General features: G+C 48.5%; 1 protein-coding gene across 1 annotated transcript in view; it reads right to left on the minus strand.

Annotated features, from left to right (window-relative positions):
* Nucleotides 1-2,108: 2,108 nt before the first annotated feature.
* Nucleotides 2,109-22,909, minus strand: part of LOC308160404 (uncharacterized protein C20orf96-like) — a gene marked incomplete at both ends in the record, with an annotated part of 51,776 nt that continues 30,975 nt past the window's right edge. The window contains one exon of the mRNA XM_080534318.1: nucleotides 2,109-2,169. Coding sequence (XP_080390444.1) covers nucleotides 2,109-2,169 — 61 coding nt within the window. The remainder of the gene's footprint in view (nucleotides 2,170-22,909) is intronic.

The raw sequence follows: 22,909 nt of genomic DNA on the forward strand, positions 1-22,909 counted from the left end.
ACTGAAAAGTACAATATGGTCAGCAATTTACTCACAACTATTGCCATTTATCTATTTATGTCCACTATTCTCCAGAGCCGAGCAAAGGGCTGACTAAAGTTTGAACGGGTCAGCGAGGAGCTGTCATTGTTTTGTTGTAGAAAGACTAGCGGCCAAAGTAGCAATCAGGTCTGTGATATACAAGACGGTAACTGTACACCCTGGAGTCATGGCAACAGCCTGCTAAGTTCCACAACGCTGTTAAAAATGTAAGAGTGGAATCAGGGGTCTCACTCTGTGTGTCGCGCACACACACACACACACACACACACACACACACACACACACACACACACTCACACTCACACTCACACTCACACTCACACACACACACACACACACACACACACACACACACACACACACACACACACACACACACACACACACACACACACAGAGAGAGAGAGAGAGAGAGAGAGAGAGAGAGAGAGAGAGAGAGAGAGAGAGAGAGAGAGAGAGAGAGAGAGAGAGAGAGAGAGAGAGAGAGAGAGAGACAGAGAGAGAGACAGAGAGAGAGAGATTCTTTCAGATGTGACACTGTGAAAAAGCATTGAGTAAACTTAAAGCCACTCCATTCATAATATTTGATGGCAAAAACACGATACAGTCGCTTTGGAAAACAATTTCCAAAATGATGCCAGAGATGTAAATCTCCTCATGTCGCTGCTTTTTTCCACTTCCTGTCCAAAGGAAGGTTACAAGTTACGTGGATAAAGCTATCGACGCTCATAAATACTGTCAAGTTTATACTAGCACTGTTACTAACAACTCACCCGGACTGGAATGAGCCCTAAACTCATGGAGGTAGCTCCGACACGCTGCGTGTTATCAGTCCCGCGGCTCCTCTGAGGATGCGCGTGCCTCCGTTCCCTCATAGAAGTTTCCCCTCAGTCTCTTGAGTGAGTTAACTTTAATCTAATTTCTAAACCCACCCCGACAACATGACGCGACTCTAAGTCACTTCCTGTTACAATATTATGTTTCTAAATAAATAAATAATAGAATGTTAGTGTTTCTCTTTTACCGCAATAGTGTGTCCCCCCCATAGTGCAGACATGACCTGTTTTAATTAGCACGTTTAACTAACAGAACAACAACTGAGCTATGCGCAATTACAGAGACAGGATATCTTGTCCTAGAATCCGTTAACAATATTATGTTTGGAATATCACCAACCAAACCCTTGTGACGAAACATTGAAGTACAACAAGTACAAAAAACATATTCAAAGTGTATAGTCACTAATGACGGTTTCAAGTATGTATTTTTATGGAAGAAGTAGGATACACACCTGTAAATCAGTTGAAGTCTCTAGCACTTGGAGAGCAGCTCTCACCCCCAGTCACAGACCAGTGCTCTCTTTACCAGGAAACTAGACTCTGAGGCTCAGCAGAATCTGTTCCAACTGAAACAACACAAGTAATCTAACCAATTGGCCGTAGGATGAAGGCCTTGGCTGTTTAGAAAGCCAGCTTCTTTTCCCACACTTAAAAATAACAAAAACGTCCCAAAAATTCAGTTACAGATGAGTCTAAGGAGATTAGCTAGAGGGGTTAGAATTAAGACGACCACCCTCTCGGTGGCACTTAATGTGGAGAGAGAAACCAACAATAAAACACTCTAAACACACATCGTTTATTTGGCTGGCAGGTTGAAGAATGTCATGACAAACAAGACATTAAAGTAGACTGTCCATCTAGACCTTAAATGTGGCTAAATGAAATAACTCCAATCACCAGTGAACACATGAAATGCTTCCCCAAATACTTCCCACCTGCTAAAATGGTTGTATGATTTCACTGCCCAAACAATTGCACACATTTCTGATTTCTTTCAGAAAAATCAACAGACTATACAAACCATGCAAGACGTCATGCATAACAAATATTGCAGAGCATTTATTGAAATATCTGGCCATGTTTGGTTGATTGGTAGTATGTTGAAGTGAGTCTGAGAAGATGGGCAGTGGGTGTAAGCCTCTATGTGGGTCTGTACACAGAAGAGAGAGAGAGTCCACATCTTACGCCTGTCTCCAGGTAGACAAGCGTGTCTTCTGGGCCACATGTCTAAATAGGGAGCCACTCCTCCCGGGGAATATCCAAGGTCACCTCCATGTCCGGGGTGCATCTGAAATGAAGCATGTATTATAATTGACAATGTACAGTGTTTTATTATCACAGTGCCCTGCGTAAGTAATGGGACAGCATTGTGTCTCCTTTTGGCTCTAAACTCCAACAGTTGAATTAAAAACAATGACTATGAGATTAAATGAGAGATTCTCACCTTTCATTTTATGGTACAGTATTTGTGTACAATTGGTAACACCATTTAGAAATGACAACACTTCTTATACAGTGGGGTGCAAAAATGTGGGCACCCCTAGTCAAAATGCCTTTTACAATTAATATCTAAGTGAAAGGAAGCAAACCTAACCTCTAAATGGTTAAACATGAAACATTTCATCACATTTTAAAGCAAGATACATTTTTATTTAAGGAAAAAGGCCTTGTGCAAAAGTTTGGGAACCCTGTCAGCTAGTACTTTGTAACTCCTTCTCGGGCAACTATAACAGCTTGCAAACGCTTCCTGTAGCCATCTAAGAGTCTTTCAATTCTTGTTTTGGGAATTCTTCCCCATTCTTCCTGGCAGAACACCTCTAGCTCAGAAATATTCTTCGGCCTTCTTGCATGCACAGCATGTTTGAGATCTCTCCACAGATTTTCAATAATATTCAAGTCTGGGGACTGTGATGGCCATTCCAAAACCATCATCCATTTTTCCTGGAGGTCATTGTCTTGCTGGAATACCCAACCTCTCTTCAACTTAAATTTCTGGACTGACCTTCGAACAATCCATTCTCCCTTCCACCCGCACAATATTGCCTGAGCCCCCAGCTGCTACACAACCCCAAAGGATAATGGATCCACCTCCATGCTTAACAGTTGGCAAGGTGTTCTTCTCTACAAATGCTTCACACTTTTTTCTCCAAACATACCTATTATGTTTGTGTTGTGCTAATAAATGTAGATCCACACAGGTATACAAACTGAGCTCCGTTTACTGCCATGTGCCATTCATTCTGACAACACACACACACCGTCGTAAAGCTCTAACGGACGTACAGAACGTGACGTCGTAAAGGGCAACAAAGTGCTGCAATGACAGACTGTCGTACATAACATTTCCCCCCCCTTTCCAAAACTCAAACAACTAAAGTAACAGTCAAACAGGATTAGGGCCTGAAGGCCTATGTGTGAAATTAAGTGGCATAGTCCTGGAGGTGTGCAGGGCGAGCCCGTTCCCGCTGTGGCCTATCGACCTCCCCCCTGGGCTGTGACCCTGCGAGGAAGCCAGGGTTAGGTGGAGGAGGGTGAGGAAGAGGAACAGCAGGTAGAGGCTGAGCGGGTGGAGGCCACATAGGCAGTGGCTGCGGCGGAGCCTGGGGCGGCCTAGCTGCCCTTAGCAGTACAGGACTCGAGGCCTTTGAGACAGTTCTATCTGTCTCTGCTGCACCGGCTGCTGGCAGCAGTGTGGCCATGGCAGGCCCAGGAGGACCAGGCACACTCCGCAGTCGGCTGGCGTGCCAGCGGGATCCGTCGCTCAGCAGGAACGTGGCTGGCCCCAGCTGACGTGTCACCTGAAGGGGCTGAGACCAGAAAGATGCCATCTTGTTATGTCGCTGGGGCCTACGGGCCCGAACCCAGTCGGACACCTTGATGGTGGTCCTCTTTACTCCACGTTTCTTGTCGAAGCATCGCTTCATCTCCCCCTGATGTGTGGCCACTGCTGCTTGAGCAGCATCTCGGGTGCTGCCTGCTGCAGGTGTCACTGCATCCCGGGACCTGAGTCTGTTCAGTGGCAAGTCCATCTCACGGCCAAGCATGAGGGATGCTGGAGAGGTCTGCGTTGTTGCATGCTGACTAGCTCTGTAGTGCAACAGTGTTTGGTTGAGTGCAGCCTGGAATGTGCACCCCTGGAACAGATGTGCTCGGATCCCATTTTTAAGGCTTTGGTTGAAACGTTCCTGAGGGTGGAAGTATGCCGTGCGGATGTGCTTGATCCCCTTGGTGCGGAGGAAGTCCGAGAACTCTGCTGAGATTAACTGGGGCCCATTATCTGTGGTGATGGTGAGTGGCAGACCCCATCTAGCAAACAGGCCATCCAGGATGTCAATAATGGTCCGTGTTGTGACCGTTCCTGCTGGGACCACTTCAGGCCATTTGGAGTGGAGGTCGTATGCCACCACCAGAAAGCGTTGGTGGTGCGGGACCCCTCGGCCATGGATCTCTCCACAGATATCAAGCTGGAGATGCTCCCATGGGCGAGGCGGCCACGGGGTAGGTTGCAGGGGTGTTGAAGCTGGCAACCCACTTTTCCCGCTGAGCAGACATGGTGCACAGTCCTTGACCATTGTTTCGATGTCACGGTCGATGCCTGGCCACCACACCAGGTCGCGGCATCGTTGCTTGACCCTCACTATGCCCAAATGACCTTCGTGCGCCATGGACATGACACGCGCACGCAGGCCACTTGGGACCACAGTGCAGAGGCCCCTGGAGACACAGACGTCCCCCCAGCATGAGAGTTCGTGCCGTACTCTAGCGAACGGGGCCAGATCCTCCGGCACCCGTGATGGCCATCCGGTGCGTATGTAGGTGCGCAGGGTGGATAGCAAAGGGTCCTGTTCCGATTCCCGCTGCAGCTCCTCTAGTGACACTGCTGTCTGCAGGGGCCCATGCAACATCTGGATGAGCTCTGGCTCTGTGTCGTCATCCGGAGAGACAGTTGGGGTGGGGGCCTCGATAGACCGAGAGAGGAGGTCGGCCACTACGTTGTCCCTCCCCGGGGTGAACTTGAGCTGGTAGTCATACTGCCTGAGCCGCTCCCCCCACCTGTGCAAGCGGAGAGGCCTGTGCCCACTGCCTGAGGCTGACAGCAGTGTGGTCAGGGCCTGGTGGTCTGTACGGAGGGTGAACCGCCGGCTGTATAGATAGAGGTGCCACCTCTCACATGCCCAGACACAGGCTAGAGCTTCGCGTTCGCCGACTGAATACCTCTGTTCGGTGGGGCTAAGAGCCCTGGAGGCAAAGGCAACTGGCCGCTCGACGCCGTCCTGAACCTGTGAGAGCACGGCACCCACCGCCCCGGCTGAGGCGTCACAGGTGACGAGGGTAGGGCTGGACGGGTCAAAGTGGGCCAGGATGGGGGTTGTGGTGAGCTGGATCTTCAGCGAGTGGAACGCCCTTGAGCATGCTGCAGTCCACTTCCATGGCTCCTCTTTCTTGAGCAATTGGCGAAGGGGAGCTGTGGTCTGAGAGTAGTGGGGCAGGAACCGGAGGTAATAAGCTGTCATGCCCAGGAATGAGGCTACGTGGGAAGCAGAGGTGGGCTCCGGAATCCGGTGTATGGCGTCGACATTGGACAGCAGAGGTGTGATGCCCTTTGCTGTGAGGCGAAACCCCACAAAGTCGATGGCGGTAGCCGCGAAGGAGCATTTCTCTGTGTTCAGGGTCAGATTATTGTCCAGGAGGGCTGCAAACAAACCTGTGAAGCCGCTCGTTGTGTGTTGGCACATCTGGGGCATGGACCACGATGTCATCCAAGAACACCGCGACCCCAGGGATACCAGCAAGGATGGTGGTCATGACCTTCTGGAAGCAGCTGGGGGCGGAGCTAAGCCCGAAAGGCATTCGGGTGTACCGGAAGACCCCAGCGTGCGATACAAAGGTTGTCAAGTCTCTGCTGGCTGGGTGGAGGGGTACCTGGAGATAGCCCTGGCGCAGGTCGAGCTTTGTGAAAACCGTGGAGCCGTAGAAGTGGGTGGTCAGCTCCTCTGAGGTAGGCAAGGGATATTTATCTGGAATCACCGCCTTGTTGACAGACCGCAGGTCCACACAGACTCTCAACCCCCCTGACTTTTTCTTAGCGATGACCAGGTTTGAAATCCAGGGGGCGGCGTTGACCGGCTCGATGATGCCTGCCTGCAGCAGCATGTTGAGTTCCTTTGTGACATCATCCCTCAGAGCGAGAGGGATCCGGCGCAGGGGCTGCATGACTGGTGACACCTCTGTGTTCACCAGGGGTCTGTGTGTGAAGGCTGTGAGGCAACCCAGTCCATCGAACAGCGCTGGCCATTTCTGCTCCCAGGTGGAGGTGACATGTTGAATGGCTGACCCACTGTCGTCATGCAGTGTGAATCCCAGGCCCGTGAACAGGTCGAGGCCCAGCAGATTGGCACCCCGCTTAGCGATGTGGAATGGGAATGCAGACATGTGCTTAGATCCATAGTGCACTGGTACCTGAAGGATGCCCACAATCTCTATCTTAGAGCTATCATATCCGCACAGAGGAGTGGAGGGCTGCTGCAATGGCAGGTGGGCAAATAATTTGTTGTAGGTGCTGAGATTGAGAAGAGACGCAGCCGCGCCTGTATCCAGTAACAAGGGAAGGCTGACCTCACCCAGCTGCACTGTGCATGTTTTAAAGCTCACATGGTTTGTGGACACAGTTCTAATTTCAGTATGGTCGCTGCGAGTTGAGCGGGGTCTGGACTGTGGGGGATGAGCCGCAGGAGCAGACCTGCACACTTTAGCAAAATGGTTGGGCTTCAAACAGTTCCTGCATGTCTGCCCTCGAGCTGGGCAGTTAGGAGCCCGTGCATTGTGTGAGCTAGCCCCACAGTTATTACAGCTATCAGAGCTACGTGTGTTCCCCTGTCTGCGAGCTTGCTGCACTGGGAACCACGCATCTGTGTCCTCTTGGCTGTCCTGGTAGGCAGGCTGAAGCTGTTGCGTGAGTGAGGCCGTGGGGGCGGAGTCGGAGCGTGAGCTGGCAGTCAGCATGCTAGTACACTGTAACGCTGATTCTACTTGCATGGCTTTAGCTAGAGCATCATTAAGGGCCGGTTTCAGAGACAAGGCTTAAGCCTAGTCCTGGACTAAAAAGCATCTTCAATGGAGATTTTACATTGAAAGTGTGATTTAGTCCAGGACTAGGCTTAAGCCTTGTCTGTGAAACCGGCCCCTAGTGTTAGCTCATCTGGCTCCAAAAGTAATACCTCCCTGATTTTCCCACACAATGTCCCTTCAATAAGTTGATCCCGTACGATTTGATCGTGAATCACCCCGTAGTTGCATTTTCGCGCCAGATCCCTGAGATCGGTCACGTAGCTCAGAACAGACTCACCGGGGCGTTGAAGCCGTTTTCGTAGCTTGTACCGCCGGAGAAGCACCCGTTGTTTGCCGGCAAAGTGATTAGTGAGGAGAGGTCTCAGCGCAGCCGAGGGCTCGGAATATCCTCTGACCCTCCGTACCGAGACAGTGACGGAGCAGCGCCATTTTCCGCTTGTCGGAAATTACTGTGAAGTCCATGGCGTCTAGGTAGACAGTAAAGTCATCCAGCGATCCAACCCACGGAATCGGAGGCTCGCCGGGCAGAGACAAGAAAGGTGCCGGTGGTGGCAAGGTAAATTCAGCCATCTTCGTCGCCAATATTATGTTTGTGTTGTGCTAATAAATGTAGATCCACACAGGTATACAAACTGAGCTCCGTTTACTGCCATGTGCCATTCATTCTGACAACACACACACACACCGTCGTAAAGCTCTAACGGACGTACAGAACGTGACGTCGTAAAGGGCAACAAAGTGCTGCAATGACAGACTGTCGTACATAACAATACCTTCTTTGGTTGTGGCCAAAAAGATTTTTTTTTATTTTCTTCAGTCCAAAGCACATTGTTCCAATAGGCTTCAGGTTTCTCAAGGTTTTCTTTTGCATACTTCATATGTTTAATTTTGTGTAAGTGTAACAGACATTTAAACCAGGGGTGCCCACATGTTTGCATCCCACTGTACATAGTAGGGCTGGGCAAACGATCAAAATTTCTTTTTCGTTAATCACAAGAATTAAAGATCAATTATCGATTAATTGATAAGCTTTTTTTTCATTAAAACAACGCCTAGGGCAGAAATAACAAGCATGTTTTCCTTGGGGAAAAAACGTTATTCTTGATTTCTATGCGCCTGGTTACGTCGCGATGGAATAGGATATGCTGGCTTGACTATTTGCATGAGCGCACAAAATCCTCTCCCCTCGACAAAACTGAGCGGCAGAATATCTGTTTCGATTCATTTGCAGATGGCCATCGTTACTTTCTCTTCTCGTTGTGCATCACACCTCCCGCGTATTAGATGAGACGTGATGGAGGGCTGAGAAGGTAGCGAAGAAGCAATCAGGGTCGGATGTACTGTTTGCAGGTGGTATTTCATCGGGGTCGTCGTCGTGTTGTATTTATATGTCACTGCGCAGTGTTTGCAATGAGTAAATAAGAACAATATTCCATTTGTTCATTTGCTTTAATGAAATGACTGCGAAATTACAATAATTAAACAAGTCCTGAGCAGGGCGAATGCAGGTGTAAACATTAGAACAGTAGTCTATCTAATTCCGTTTCCGGTGCGTGCACCTAAACATATGACCGTAGTGCAATATTCCCTATCTCCCTCCGAGCCTTTAACACGACTACAATAAAGGCTGAAACAACAACAAGCCTATAAGAAGAGAATAACTTAAGTGTCCGTACAAATCACAAATCAACAAGCAAAGTGCACAACACGACACAACACCCATATAACCTAGTAATGTCAACCCATGGAAAAGTCCCTGTGCCAGGCCGGTCGCCCTGGCGGACCGGCGTAGGCCTGACGGCGGCGACGGCAGCGACGTGGCCGGGACTGGCGGGGAAGAGACCACTGTGGCCCCAGGGGCCGACGGCGACATCTGGGGGACGGCACACCCTGGCGAGTCATGAGTTGGTGTCACAGGCGAGGCAGAGGTGGGGTGTGTCCCACGCCGGGGAGAGCCCGCTGATGGCAGCGCTAGCGGCGAGGCGGACCCAGGCTCCGATACGGGTATTCTAGGGCCGCTTGTGGGGTCAGGCAGCCGCGGCGCAACAACGGGCGCCGGCCTGGCGATGCGGATCGCCAGATCATCATAGATCGACCGGGGCGGAAGCTGGTCATTGCGAACCGGGTAGAACTTGCGCAGGAATCTCCTGTTTCGAAGTGTGATCCTGCCTGAGCCGTCAATCTTGATCACGTATTGATCGTGCTGACGCACCTCCACGACGCAGCCCGTCCTCTCCCATTTGTTGGGGTGGGGTCCTGTCTGGTTCTGTACACGGACCAAATCCCCAACTACGAGCGGCGGAAGGCGTTTAGTGTGCTCCGCCCAGGTGCCCGCTGTGCGGATATGGCGTTTGCGGAGGGCCTCCTCCCTCGCTGTCAGTGTCTCACGGCAAGTTTCATGAGGCCTGTATTTTCCGGGGGCGATCGGGATGAAATCGCGTATCGGGCGGCCGAACACACACATCGCTGGGGAAATCTTGGTGTCCGGGTCAGGCGTGTTGCGGTACTGCAGTATCGCCCTCTGCACGGCATCAGTGTCGAGTTCACCCTTCGGGCCAGTGTTGTCAGTGATCAGCCGTTTCATCGTTTTCACCCCTATCTCTGCACGGCAGTTGCTGTGGGGGAAAGCCACTGATGAGAGGCGATGGTGGACCCCCCATCTGCGCAGGAAAGACCTGGTCTCGGCGGAGGTGAACTCAGGCCCCCCGTCTGATGAGAGCTCCTCAGGTGTCCCGTATGTCGCGAAGGCACGACGTAAGTGGCTTATCAGGTCGAGAGCGCCACCCGATGACCTCGAGACGATCGGCCAGTTCGAGTAACGGTCCACCGTCATGAGGTAGTGTACACCTCTGTGCATGAAAAAGTCTGAGCACACCGCCTGGAAGGGGTAGACGGCCGGGATGGGCGGGGTTGGCGGTACCCCAGGTTGTGAAGGCGCCATCCGGTGGCAGTGCTCGCAGTTGTTCCGAGCGGCGCTGATGTCGGCTGACATGCCTGGCCAGAACACAGAGGACTCCGCGCGGGCGGTCATCATCGAGACGCCCTGGTGGGCAGCGTGTAGGGCACTCAGTACCTCAACGCGGAGTGAGGGCGGTATGACCACCCTGTCCTTGAACAAGACCACCCCATCAGTGGATGTAATGTGGTCACGGTATTGGTGGAAGCCACGAATTGTCACAGGCATCCCGATCCTTGATTCGGGAAAGCCATCCACCGCCATCTCCTCCAACGTACGCATATCGCTGTCACTGCTGGTGGCATCCCTGACGCGGTCCCATGTCACTGATCGCAATGACTCCAGCCCCGCGGCGCACCATGCCAGGTCACCATCCTCGATGTCGTCGCTGTCCTCCGGCTCAGTTTGGCGTAGGAGAGACAGGATGTCAGTGTGCGTGCTGGGCGAGAGGTAGGTCACCGCGGCAGCGCTGTCGTCCGGAAGGTTCATGAGCGGTGGTCGAGAGGTGCCGACCGGCCTGCGTGACATGGCATCCGCCGCCTTGTTCTTCATGCCCGGGACATGTACGATGCGGAAGCGATAACGCAGGGTCTTCTCCTTGAGGTTCCTGAGGCGGGGGTTGGGTACGTCGTCGAGTGCTCTGTCTGTAAGGAGTTTCAGCAGCGGCTTGTGGTCAACCGCTATGATCAAGTCCTTGCAGCCCAGCACAAAGTAGCGTGCCTTGTCCAAGGCGTCTGCGACTGCTAGGGCCTCCCCCTCTACAGGCGCGTATCTGGATTCCGCTGCATGCGTGAACCTGCTGCCGACCAGGGTTATCTTCCATCCATCAGTGCAGCAGAAGGGCCTGACTGGCGTGCACCGGCAGTGCTTCTGAAACAACCAGAACCCAATGCCCTCCTTCGACCAGTCTGTGGCGAGGCACGTCGGCTTGGCCTTATCAAAGATGCGGACACCACGCTCGATCTCCTGGACGATCGTGTCCTTCGACTCGCAGAATATGTCCTCCAACTCCGGGGACCACTCGAAGCGTGCCCCACTCTGCAGGAGTTTCCGGAACGGCTGCATACGTTCAGCCATACTGAAGGCGTAGGCCACTTGGTTGACCAGTCCAAACCATGACCTGATGTCAGTGATATTGCGTGGACGTGGGAAGTCGGGGATCGCCTCCAGATAACGGCTGCATGGCCGTATGTCGTTCATGGTGATCGTGAAGCCTGCAAAGTCCACCGTGGATGCGCCGAAGACGAACTTCTCCGGGTTGAGGATGATTCCGTTCCGGCCGCATACATCCAGCCATTGTATTGCCTGGAAGTAACTCTCCTCGATCGTGTCAGCCCACAGCAGTGTGTCATCCACGCATTTGGTCTTGCTGCCGATGTCTGCGACCACTTCGTCGTACCTTCGTGAGTAACCGTCTCCCGACGCCATATACCCTTGCGGGGCTGAGCGGTACCGGTAGCGCCCCCATGGAGTGATGAATGTCGTCTTGTGGCGGTCATCGTCGTGCAGTGGGACGCTGTGATAACCGTTCCACGCGTCAAACACAGTCTTGCGTTTCCCGCTGGGTACACGTCTCGCCTGGTGGAAAGTGTGTGGTGGGTTTCGCGGAACGCATGCTTGTTGAGTGCTTGGAAGTCGACTGTGCGGCGTGGTTTGCCGTTCTTCTTCGCACAGATCACCATGCAGTGACACCACGTCACCGGTGTACCGACAGGTACCTCCTCTAACACGCCAAGGCGAACGTCCTGGTCGAGGCCTGCCTTCACCTCATCCTGCCAGTGTATGGCCACGGGGATGGGGGTGTGATGGGCAACTGGTGTCGCATTCTCATCAAGCATGAGACGGAGCGGTGGGCCTGACATCCTTGGTAGGGGCTGGTGGGGGCACGTATTGAATGTGCTCTGGGTGTACGTTTTGAGTAAGTGCTCGCGTAGAGCTTCCCTGTTAGCTTCGGTCGCCGGCATGGGGAGCGTGGTTGACCTGGCTGGCGGCTCTGCACGCCGTGGGCAGTCACATAGTTCTGAGGCCGCCAGATTCACCTCCCCAAGTGTTGGGAACCTGTCCGAGATCATGCCCAGATCCACGCAGGCTGAGCGGGAGAGGAATATGCGGTCTGAAGTGTCCGTCACGTACGCAATTTGGCATGTCTCCAACCTCCGAGCGTCGTTGCTGTCACCGGCGAACCTGACCACCGCGGCACCAAGAATTCGAATTCCCTCGTTGTTCGCCGCCCTCATGGTCATGGATACGGGAATGAGGTCCTCCGTACTCAACCCCATTTGTTGGGCGACCCTGATACCGATCAGGCAGCTCTGGCAGCCCGTGTCGGCCATGGCAGGCAGGGTCACTGCGCGGGTGCGTTTCAGGAGGTCAAATCCCAGTGCTCTGTAATCCTCACGTTCGACGGTGAGGGAGAGGTTGATGTAAGGCTGCGGGTTGGATGTACGCTTCATCCACTTGTCACACATATCGTCGTATAGGTGGTGAGCGAGGGGAAGTATGTGTAGCTTGTCACCCGCGCTGGCCACGGTGAGCGTGCACAGCTCGATGAAGGCTGCCGCCTGCTCGTCGCCCACCACATCTGTCTTCTCAGGTGGGGGTCTGGCCGGCCGGCTACCCAGGCAGACCTTCTCGAGGTGATTTTGGCGGCTACATTTCTGGCACGTCTTGCCGTAGCCGGGGCACTCGTCACGTCTGGTGCGCCATATGGGCGTTTTTCCGTGGCCCATCCCGCCGCAGTAAACGCATGCTCCGTCAGGCTTGGCCTTCGGTGTCTCCAACCTGGCGGCCCCTTTGGTGCGAAGGTCCTGCTGTTTCCCTCGCCTGTATGAACTACTGATCATATCTGTGCTCTGAGGGTCGAGTAGGCGCGATGCTGAGCGTTTCCCGGACTCCTTGGCTTCGATGTACTCTATCATGTCCTTTAATGGCATGTCTTGGTTCTTTTCGCCAAGCAGGTCGAGCTGTATTTCTTGGTCCGCGATGCCGCGGGCGATCACGTCACGTAGTATTTCCTCTGTGAAGTTATTGATTTGATCACACCCCGCCTTAGTGCAGTCCATCTCATATTTGCATGTGTCTGCCTGCCCCTTCAAGCGGGCGTGGAATGATCGGATGGGCTCCTCATGTCCCTGTCGCATGTTAGATAGGGCCACCCGAGCCACCATGGTGTTTTCCGCACGGACGGCGAGCGCCTTCATGGCCGCGAGGACCTCTCTCTCATCGCTGTCTACCAGGCTTCTGCCTGCAGCGCGAGTGAGGTCTTTCCTCAGATCCTCCTCGCAGCACTGTAGGAGCTGTGTGACGATGTCAGGTCCGACCAGCTTAGTGCCCCTCTTGTATTCACTCCAGCGGGTTATGAAGTATGACCAAGTCTCTGCCGTCCCGGCCAGTGCTATAGAGGGGCGCCTGAGTTTCTCCATTTTATTGTTAATGCTCGGCGCTCTGGGGGCTGCAGCGTGTGCTGTTGCGTGTATGTTCAGCATGGCCGCTACCACTGCTGCCTCTTCATGTCTAGCTATATAGTCACAGCCCTCGATCGGGCAATCCACTATTACAGGTGCCATTAGTACAGCTATTTATTTTTTATTTTTTTCAAACTTAATTTCAGCAAAGCAGGTTAGTTACCAGTTCTGTTCTTTGACGACATGTCCGTAGGCTATTCAGATTCCCGGGTGGCGTTATTTGCCGATGTCCGTATACATTCCGGGGTGGCGTTATTTGCCGATGTCTGTGTAAGTCGTTCGCGAATACATGCGTCTTCCTCTTTGCTGGATTTGTCTGCTTGACTGCATTACGTTGTTTAATTATAAACAAGAACAATATTCCATTTGTTCATTTGCTTTAATGAAATGACTGCGAAATGACAATAATTAAACAAGTCCTGAGCAGGGCGAATGCAGGTGTAAACATTAGAACAGTAGTCTATCTAATTCCGTTTCCGGTGCGTGCACCTAAACATATGACCGTAGTGCAATATTCCCTAATGAGCAGCGTAACTTGCTGCATCATGCCGTACTGCGTTGCGAAATTCAATGCGAAGGCAAATGCAAAGTTCATTTCTCACACATAACGTGGACAAACTAATTTCCACTCAATTTATTAATGATTATCGAGCAAAATATTTTGTGATCGACCAAGATCCTTATCAATCATTTATCGATCGTCGATCATTGATGCCCACTAGTACATAGTCCCCCTATATCCCTCCAGCAGACACTGATGAAGGTGGCCACGGTGACTTGAGCAGAGGGAGGATGAGAAATAGTGATTCTGCCCACAAGTGCTGGGTGCAGACCCTCAGCCGCTTCTCTGATGTCAAGAAACACTCCACAAAGACCTTGCCAAAACACGGCGGGATGCTGAAGCGATTGAACTTTCCCTAAAATGTTATGGGGAGAACAACCCCTTCTACCACGATTGAGACAAGCAGTTGCATGTGTCCTTCTCAGCAGGATACACAAGCACTGCAGATGTCAACACTGCAGATATCACTGCAGATGTCAACGCTGAAAGAACAGCTGAAGTAGGGAGGGAGATGCAGATAAAGCTGGATGGACAGTCAGTGACATCGACCATGAGGGTGAAGTTCAAGGTACAGGCCCTGTCATCACTCAGAAAGATTCCCAAGGTCAATGAGAAGAAGATTCACCTAAACTCACTCAAGTTGTTTAGCACCGACTGATCATTTTCGCCCAACAGGATATGACAGTCAAGCTGTTACGGCTGGGCCTCCACACACACACACCCTCCCCCGCCCCCACAGCTCGAGCACAGCGTGCTCTCCGCCGCAGGTGAAGCTTGTCACGTTAATTGGATGGTTACCCAGCCACAGCCAGACCAGCACACCTGTCTCCACTCCCAATCAACCCTCTGGCTACATCTACCCTGGACTTTCATTCATTCATCGTCAGTTCTTCCCTAAGAATGGCCTGGCAAGTATCCTCTGTTTACCATTCGTGTACTATGCTCTCTCACTATCTTTGTGATTTGTATTTACCCATATACAAATTCTCTTGTGACTTGTGATTTCTATTTTTCCTTTTACAAATCCTCTCGTGGTTTTTTGGATGTGCACATATCTTTTGTACTGGCCTACCGTGGAGACTCACCCTGTTTCTCTGTCTTCTACAGCCCACGCCAGCCACTACCGCCAGCCCGCCAGGCTGAAACCCCCGGGCTCATCATATCTGTTTTTCCACCTCTCTACACTGTGAATAAATACCCTACGGGGTTAACACAGTATTCTGCCTCCGGTGTCGTGCTCTTGAGCCCCCAAACTACCGTGGCTTAACACAAGCTTAGAGAATGAGCTGACTCCCCTCCCCTTCCCCTTGTAACAAAGACAGTAACAAAGTTCAGAACAAAGACCAGAAAATGAACAAGGCGAACAAGGCAGGCTTTTCCAAAACTAGCCTGAAGGAGCTGACCGATCCACTTGACCTCACTAACCAGTCCTGCTCCAGCCTTGTTGTTTAATGGCGGATGGCTTCTCTACATGGTGAAGTGGGAACAAGGTCAGACTTGGCAGGAAATTGCTGACAGTTACCTGAGCTACGTGCAGTGTCTTGGCAGTCGCTCTCAGAAGATCATTGTGGTCTTTGATTGTTATAGCAGCTTGCCAAAGATCACAACCACATCCGGCATACCAAGAACTCCTGCTGTGATCTAGAGATTCGACCGGATATGATACATTTGACACCAAAGGCAAAGTTCATGGACAACACTCATAACAAGAGTGAGCTCATCCACCTCCTCTCTTCAACATTCCAGAAACGTCAGATCACCGTAGAGCAGTGTGACAATGATGCTGACCAGGGGCGGCGCTAGGGGGTGGCTACTGGGGCTCAAGCCCCGGATGTTTTCTGAAAAGCCCCGAATGTTTTACTTAAAAAAATAAATAAAATAAAAACTCGTGAGTAACGTGCAGTACCGGAGTCCAACAGAGAGGCAGCAGCTGCGCGACATTAGCCTGCATACTGCGTAGCCTACCCTGCCCTGAAGAAGAAGTGATCTCAATCAGTGCCTGACTTGCAAAATTGTAAGAATGGATATCCGAAAGTTGTTTTCAACAAAACAAGCGCCAAGAACTGTTGCAGCAGCCGTATCAGCAGCTGACAACAATGACATCACCAGCAGTGATGACACAGATGATGTTTCAGGTTTGTGAATCTTATTAGAAAGGTGACTGACTCACTGACACTACTTTTCCGGTTTGCTAATGCTAGCTGGCTATCATAACATAACGTTATGTTATAATGAAAATGAAACATAGCAAGGTACTGTTACGGTACATGGTAAGAAATCAAACAAAGGATAATACTTATACAAATAAAGTGAATAACAGGCTGATAGTCTTTGATATCTGCACTCTGGTTGACTGAGTAACAAGTGAAAAAGAATGATGTAACGTTAATGTTACAGCTAGTAAACATGGAGTAACCACATTAAGTATGCCCTTATGGTAGTATGTATGTATACAGAACATGACTCAAATCTATCCTAAGATGTAACGCTAACGAACTAAGTTTGTTTAATGTCCCAGCGGGGATTTGATTTCACAGTACTATACACAGGCCAACAATACATGTAATATATCGTCATATAACACAGGACAAGACTCTAAATACAATATAAGTGGTAAGCACAGAGTCTGCCCTGATATACATACTGTAACATAACTAGCCTCAGCCCATCAATTATGTAATTCTATACAAATATAAATGATGGTGACTGACAGGGGGAGCTACGTGTGCTGACCTCCCTCTGTGCCCAGAACCACCACAATTAGTTTGCTTCATTAAAGGGTGTGAATGTATATGTGTTCTCCAGTGCCTTTTGTCCGCTTTAAGGTGGTGGTAAGTTGAAGGTTGAAGGCAAAATTTTACGGCGCGCTCCGCGCGCACATTATAGTCTCCCTCTGGGCTAAGCCCCGGATCTCCTACGATCCTAAATCCGCCCCTGATGCTGACACTTCGATTGTGAGAGTGGAATTGGCTGCTGCTCCAGATGACTCTGTTAAGGTCAGTAGGTATTTTACTTACATTAACTATCATTACTTAAAAAACTAAGAGTATTAGCATTGTTAAATACTGTTTTTGCACACTTCAAGATTCTTTGCACATATCTTGTTCTATTTTCAGGTGCGGGCAGAAGACGTGAATGTGCTGGTAATGCTGGTGCACCATAGCTCAAGCACCAACCATCCACTCTTCTTAACCACGTCAAAGGGCTCTTACGACACCAGGAGGATCTAAGAAGCTCTCTCTGAAAGACAGAGGCGCTACCTGCTCTTTTGTCCCGCTTTCACTGGTTGTGAAACGGTTTCTGCAATCGGAGGCCATGGGAAAACTACTCTATTTGACAGGTTTTGTGCAGGTGACATTGATGAACACATGGACATCTTCCTCGACGTACATGCTACTAAGGACGTGGTGATCAGGGCTGGTATTGCGATTTCCCAGCATATTTACCACTCAGCAGACTACTTTGGGTGCAATTCGATACAACATGTTCTTGCGGAAGGTGATGGCCGGGCTGATCAAACCAGAGACTCTACCTCCAACAGAGGTTGCAGCTTCACAGCATTCTCTCCGTGCCTATCTCCAAACCTGGGACTGAATGCTGCTGCAGAGCATGTCTTTGGACCCCAGTGACTATGGATGGATAGTAAGGGTTCATGGTTATGAGCCAGTTCCAACACTAGACCCCATGGCTCCTGAGGAGCGACTCCGGTTCACAAGCTGTAATTGTAATGGAGATTGCAGCAACCGGCGGTGCAGCTGCAAGAAGAATGGTGTCAAGTCTATCTCAGCATGTAGAAATGGCATGGCTAGGTTTCAAAACCAAATTCCTAAATATTATTGACAGTATAGCCCCCATGAGAACCACCAGGGTTAAAGCCCGATCGGAACCATGGATGAATTCGGACATTCTAAATGCTATGAAAGTCAGAGACCTAAAATGCTCTGAAGTTCAAAAATGCAAATCAAAATTAGTGAAACACTTAAACGAAGATCTCAAAACCCACTTTGAGAAAATTAAAAAACAATGCAACAAACTATGCAATCAGGTAATTACCATGACCAAATCTGCTAAGAAAAAATACCTCGATAACAAAATCGAAGAAAACTTAAACAAACCACGTGACCTTTGGAAGCTACTTAATAGCCAACTAGGTTGCAGTCAAAAACTCAAAACCAGGTCTACAAACATCAGCATCAAATCTGGAGATTCTCTCTTTACAGACAAGCTGGATGTGGCTAAGTGCTTAAACACTTTCTTTACAACCATAGCCACTAAATTAGTTAACAATCTACCACCCCACTCAGGGCGTTATGGTGTAGAGCACATCCGTGCGTTCTACAATAAACTGGGTGTACGCAAAGATGATTTTAAACTCTCCATGGTGTCAAACGATGAGGTGTTTAAAAAACTGGGCGCTCTACACTCAGAAAAGGCCACGGGCCATGACAATATTCCAGCCAGATTTCTAAAAGACTCAGCTGCCTCCATTACCCCAATCATCACCCACATAATAAACCTCTCCATCAAACAGGGACACGTCCCCCTTGACTTTAAAATAGCAAGGGTAACCCCACTGTATAAAAAAGGAAGCAAATTAGACCCAGGCAACTACCGACCTGTTTCTATTCTTAATTCCAACTCGAAACTTATGGAAAAAATAGTTTATGAACAGGTTGATAGGTACCTTACCGAAAAAAATCTGATGTATGAATTTCAATCAGGATTCAGAACATCCCATTCCACTGACACATGCCTTCTCTATTTGAACGACCACATCAACCATGAGGTGGACTCGGGCAAGTACTGCGGCATGGTCATGCTGGACCTCCAGAAGGCCTTCGACACAGTAGATCACCACATATTGTTAGATAAACTGAAAGCAATTGGGTTCGATAGAACATCGGTGAGCTGGATGCAATCCTACTTAGAGGGGAGGGAACAGGTGGTTAGTGTGAACGGAACACTGTCCCCCCCCCTCCCAGTGACCTGCGGCGTTCCACAAGGAAGCATATTGGGACCTTTACTGTTCCTAATATATGTGAATGACATGTCATCAGCATGTGATTGCAATTTGTTCCTGTTCGCGGATGACTCGGCTCTGCTGGTCTCTGACAGGGACATATTGCAGGTGGAAAAAGCGCTAAGCACTGAACTGAGTAGAATCTGCATCTGGCTAGCTGACAATAAACTATCAATACACCTAGGTAAAACTGAAACCATCCTATACGGATCCCCATCTAAACTCAGAAAGGCTGTAAATTACAATATAAAAGTGGGTAACATTACTATCACAAGAAAAGAGGATATTACATACCTGGGCTCCATCTTAGAGGCAAATCTTTCCGGAGATAAAATGGCAGCAAAAGTAATCAAAAAAGTTAACCATAGAACTAGATTCTTGTACAGGATATCCTCACTTGTCAGTAAAAACACACTGAGGACCCTATCAGGAGCTCTCATTCAATGTCACTTCGACTATGCCGTAACATCATGGTACTATAGAACCACAAAGGCCCTAAAAACAAGACTCCAGACAGCCCAAAATAAACTGGTTAGGCTTCTGCTAGGCCTCAACCCTAGGACACATCTAACCGCTGCTCATTTTTTGAGCCTTGATTGGCTACGAGTAGTTGACAGAGTGCAGCAGCTTGCACTGGGCCTGGTCTTCAAGATACGCTACACCACAAAGACACCCAAGTACCTGTCAACATACTTCCAAAAAGTGAACAACGTCCACACATACAATACCAGAGGAAGCTCCACGAACCACGTTCAACCGCGTTGCACCACAAACAAGGGGTTAAACTCGTTTGCAAACTATGCAGTAAAAATGTGGAACGCCCTTCCTATAATCTTAAAGGAGTGCAAAACACTGCCCACCTTCAAAACCACTCTCAAAAAACATTTACAGGAGGCTGCAATCCGTAACTGGACCCTCTAAATCAAAAATCAAATTAAAAGACTACACCCCCACCTGGACTACCCTCTATATATTCTTGTTGTTTTGTTGTTATGTCTCCCCCCCCACCCGAAATACCCACTGTACATACTTTGTGTTTTGTCCCCCGCCCCCACCTGTGGTGTATGTCCCCACCTGTCCTACCCGCTGTACATACCTTATGTTTTGTTGTATTGTTCTTCCCATGTTGGATGTATGTTTATCTTGTAGATAGTACTAGTTATTTGTCTGTATTATCTTGTAGATAGTACTAGTTTTTTTGTCTGTCTTACATGTAACGATGAATTGAGAATCAAGGACCCCAATTGAAATAAGCCAGTGGCTTTCTTGGGTTTTTATCCTGTTAGTTGACCTTGTATGTAATGTAATATGTATGTAATGTAATATGTACTTTCATGTACCTACTTCTGCAAATCTTCTAATAAAGTTTTCAATCAATCAATCAATCAATGTGGTGGCCTGGGAAAACCCGTCGGATGTCGTCGCTGGCGTTCGTTTGTGGCAAAGAGCAAAAATAGATGGAAATGTCCTATTTCTGCGATTTTGATATTATGTGGTATTCTAGTACTTTGAACTCCATACTACATTATGGTGAATAAACATTTTAAGAAAACAAAAGAGAAAGTACTTATTTTTATAAGACGAGGCGAGCAGACTATTACCGCATCACAAGCAGACAAACGAGACCGGTCGATCTGCATAGGCTCCTCCCCTGACCCGGAGGATCACAGCATGGGGGCCGCATTTCTCACCTTTCACTTTTTTTGACATGATGCATTAAAATGCTCATAACTTTTAAAATAAAGGGCTATCTCAGTCATTCAACCCGTTATGAATAGCTGAGAACTTCTAATTTATGGAAATATTAAAAAATGAAAATGTCAAAATGCCACCATGTGAAGGGTTTTCCCAGGCCACCACACAAATTATAAAGGCAATCACATGCAATCATTGTATTCATGATGGTGTAGAGTCTGGAGACCTTGACTCATGAAGCATTTGACATTGTGGATCAGTATTGTTTTCTAACTAATAATCAAGAGATATTGAAATAAACTAATAAAGCTACTTTTTAATTTATATGTAAAAGTTGGCATGGACGTTTTAACGCCAAGGAGTGGTTTTAGTGCAAAATAAATGCTTGCAATCGATTCAGAATCATGAAAAACCCCTAGTTTAACCCCTCACAAGGTACTTAATGGAGAAATAAACATAGAAAAATGGTCACAGATCAGGTTCCAGGTACCCCAACTTTCAGCAGCTGTCACAGGTTTTGCTATGGGAGTCGAATTTAAAGCATTTTATATGAGTTATTAGACACCTTTACAAACACATTGGTGAAGAAATTTCTTGGTAAGGAATTTATCCCTAGATTTTCCTAAATATTTCCCTAACTATATGTTTTTGTCATTGTGTAGCCACCAATTCCACCATGCAATGAAAACAGTTATATAATAATAATAATAATAATAGTCCATTTGAATAATTAACGCACTCCACACTGTCCTTGTAAGTTGTCGAGAAATTAAAACAGTTTATTGTCCATAATCCAATGTAATCCAATATCCATACGAAAAGACAGGTAACAAAACTGACAATCAAAGTAAAGCGTGAGCGTGGTCAAAATAATGTTGTTCCCAAACTTTCCATTCGCCAGGTGCAAATAATTTGGCTAGCTAAATACACCTGGGCTCATAAAACACTAATAATTATATAACCAAATAAACATTAATCATGAAATATAAATATAACTCAAAACATTAAACCCAAATCATCCAAAACAAAAGTCCAAAGTAAAAATGGCCATAACACATTGTCTTACTGTATTATGTCTTACTGTACTATGTCTTACTGTATTATGTCTTACTGTATTATGTCTTACTGTATTACGTCTTACTGTATTATGAAGCACCATCTAATGAATATGAAGGCATTTGCTTGTACTCAGTTGTTCATGTGTGCACCAACAACGTCATGAACAAACAATCAGTTAAACTCCATGATCAACTGGAGTCTCTTGCAATCACAATCCAGAGCCTGAGCAAAACCTGCGTTTTTTCTGGCCCCATTCCCCATGCCTGCACCCCAACTTAATGGGTACTAAACAACTTTCACAAAATGTCATACACTACTGCTGTTAATTCTGACTGATATCCACCTCAGCATGAACCCGCTCCAGAAGCCACTCCCGTCCATGATGATAAGCATCTCTCCCTGGGTTCTGCTGAGCACAGATATTGGACTATTTTTAACGTTTTTGATTGCACATGTCCGCATGAGAGCCCTACTGTTTGTTCTATTGGTACTATTATCTCCTACCGTAATAATACTATGGTCAGCAATAGACCAGTCTTAGGATCTAATAGGAACAACTTAATAGTTGTATGTATAAAGTAACCTGATTCAAAGTAACAGCCCAGAGAAATTGAATATGGTACTTGGTAATGTATGTCCACTTTCTAATAAGACATTTCTTATTAAACTGGACTGTATGATTTTAACCAAAACCTGGCTCACCACTGACAGATCAGCCATTCTTATTAAAGCCTCTCAATCAAACTATAGCTCCTCCCACTCCTGTAGACAAGGCAAAAGGGTGGTGGGACTGCAACTATACTCACAGCTGCTCTTGCCGGTAGGGACATTACTTTGGGTGATTTTTATTCATTTGAGCATCATGCTATCAGGTGTCAGCCTCCTGTGCTGGCTATGACTTTATACAGGCCTCCCAAGCAATGCCCCCCTCTTCTTAGCCGAATTTGCTGAAGTCTTATCTATTATCCCCATCAATGATAATCAGAACAATCCAAGAATTCTATTCACTACAATTGGCCTGATTAACCCTGTCTCTTCACTCTACTTATCTTTTTTCCACGTCCAGATGTGAAGAGTTTGCAGCATACTTTAGAGATAAGATAACCACCCTCAGGTCTGGTATTGCTCAGCTAAGTGATACCTTAGAAACCCCTACCCACTATGTTAAATAAGTAGTCTTTTGCCCTGGGTGATGCTGAAATG

The sequence above is a fragment of the Nansenia antarctica genome (genome assembly GCF_963989245.1).
Source record: "Nansenia antarctica genome assembly, chromosome: 6".
In the NCBI taxonomy this organism is placed as follows: domain Eukaryota; kingdom Metazoa; phylum Chordata; class Actinopteri; order Argentiniformes; family Microstomatidae; genus Nansenia; species Nansenia antarctica.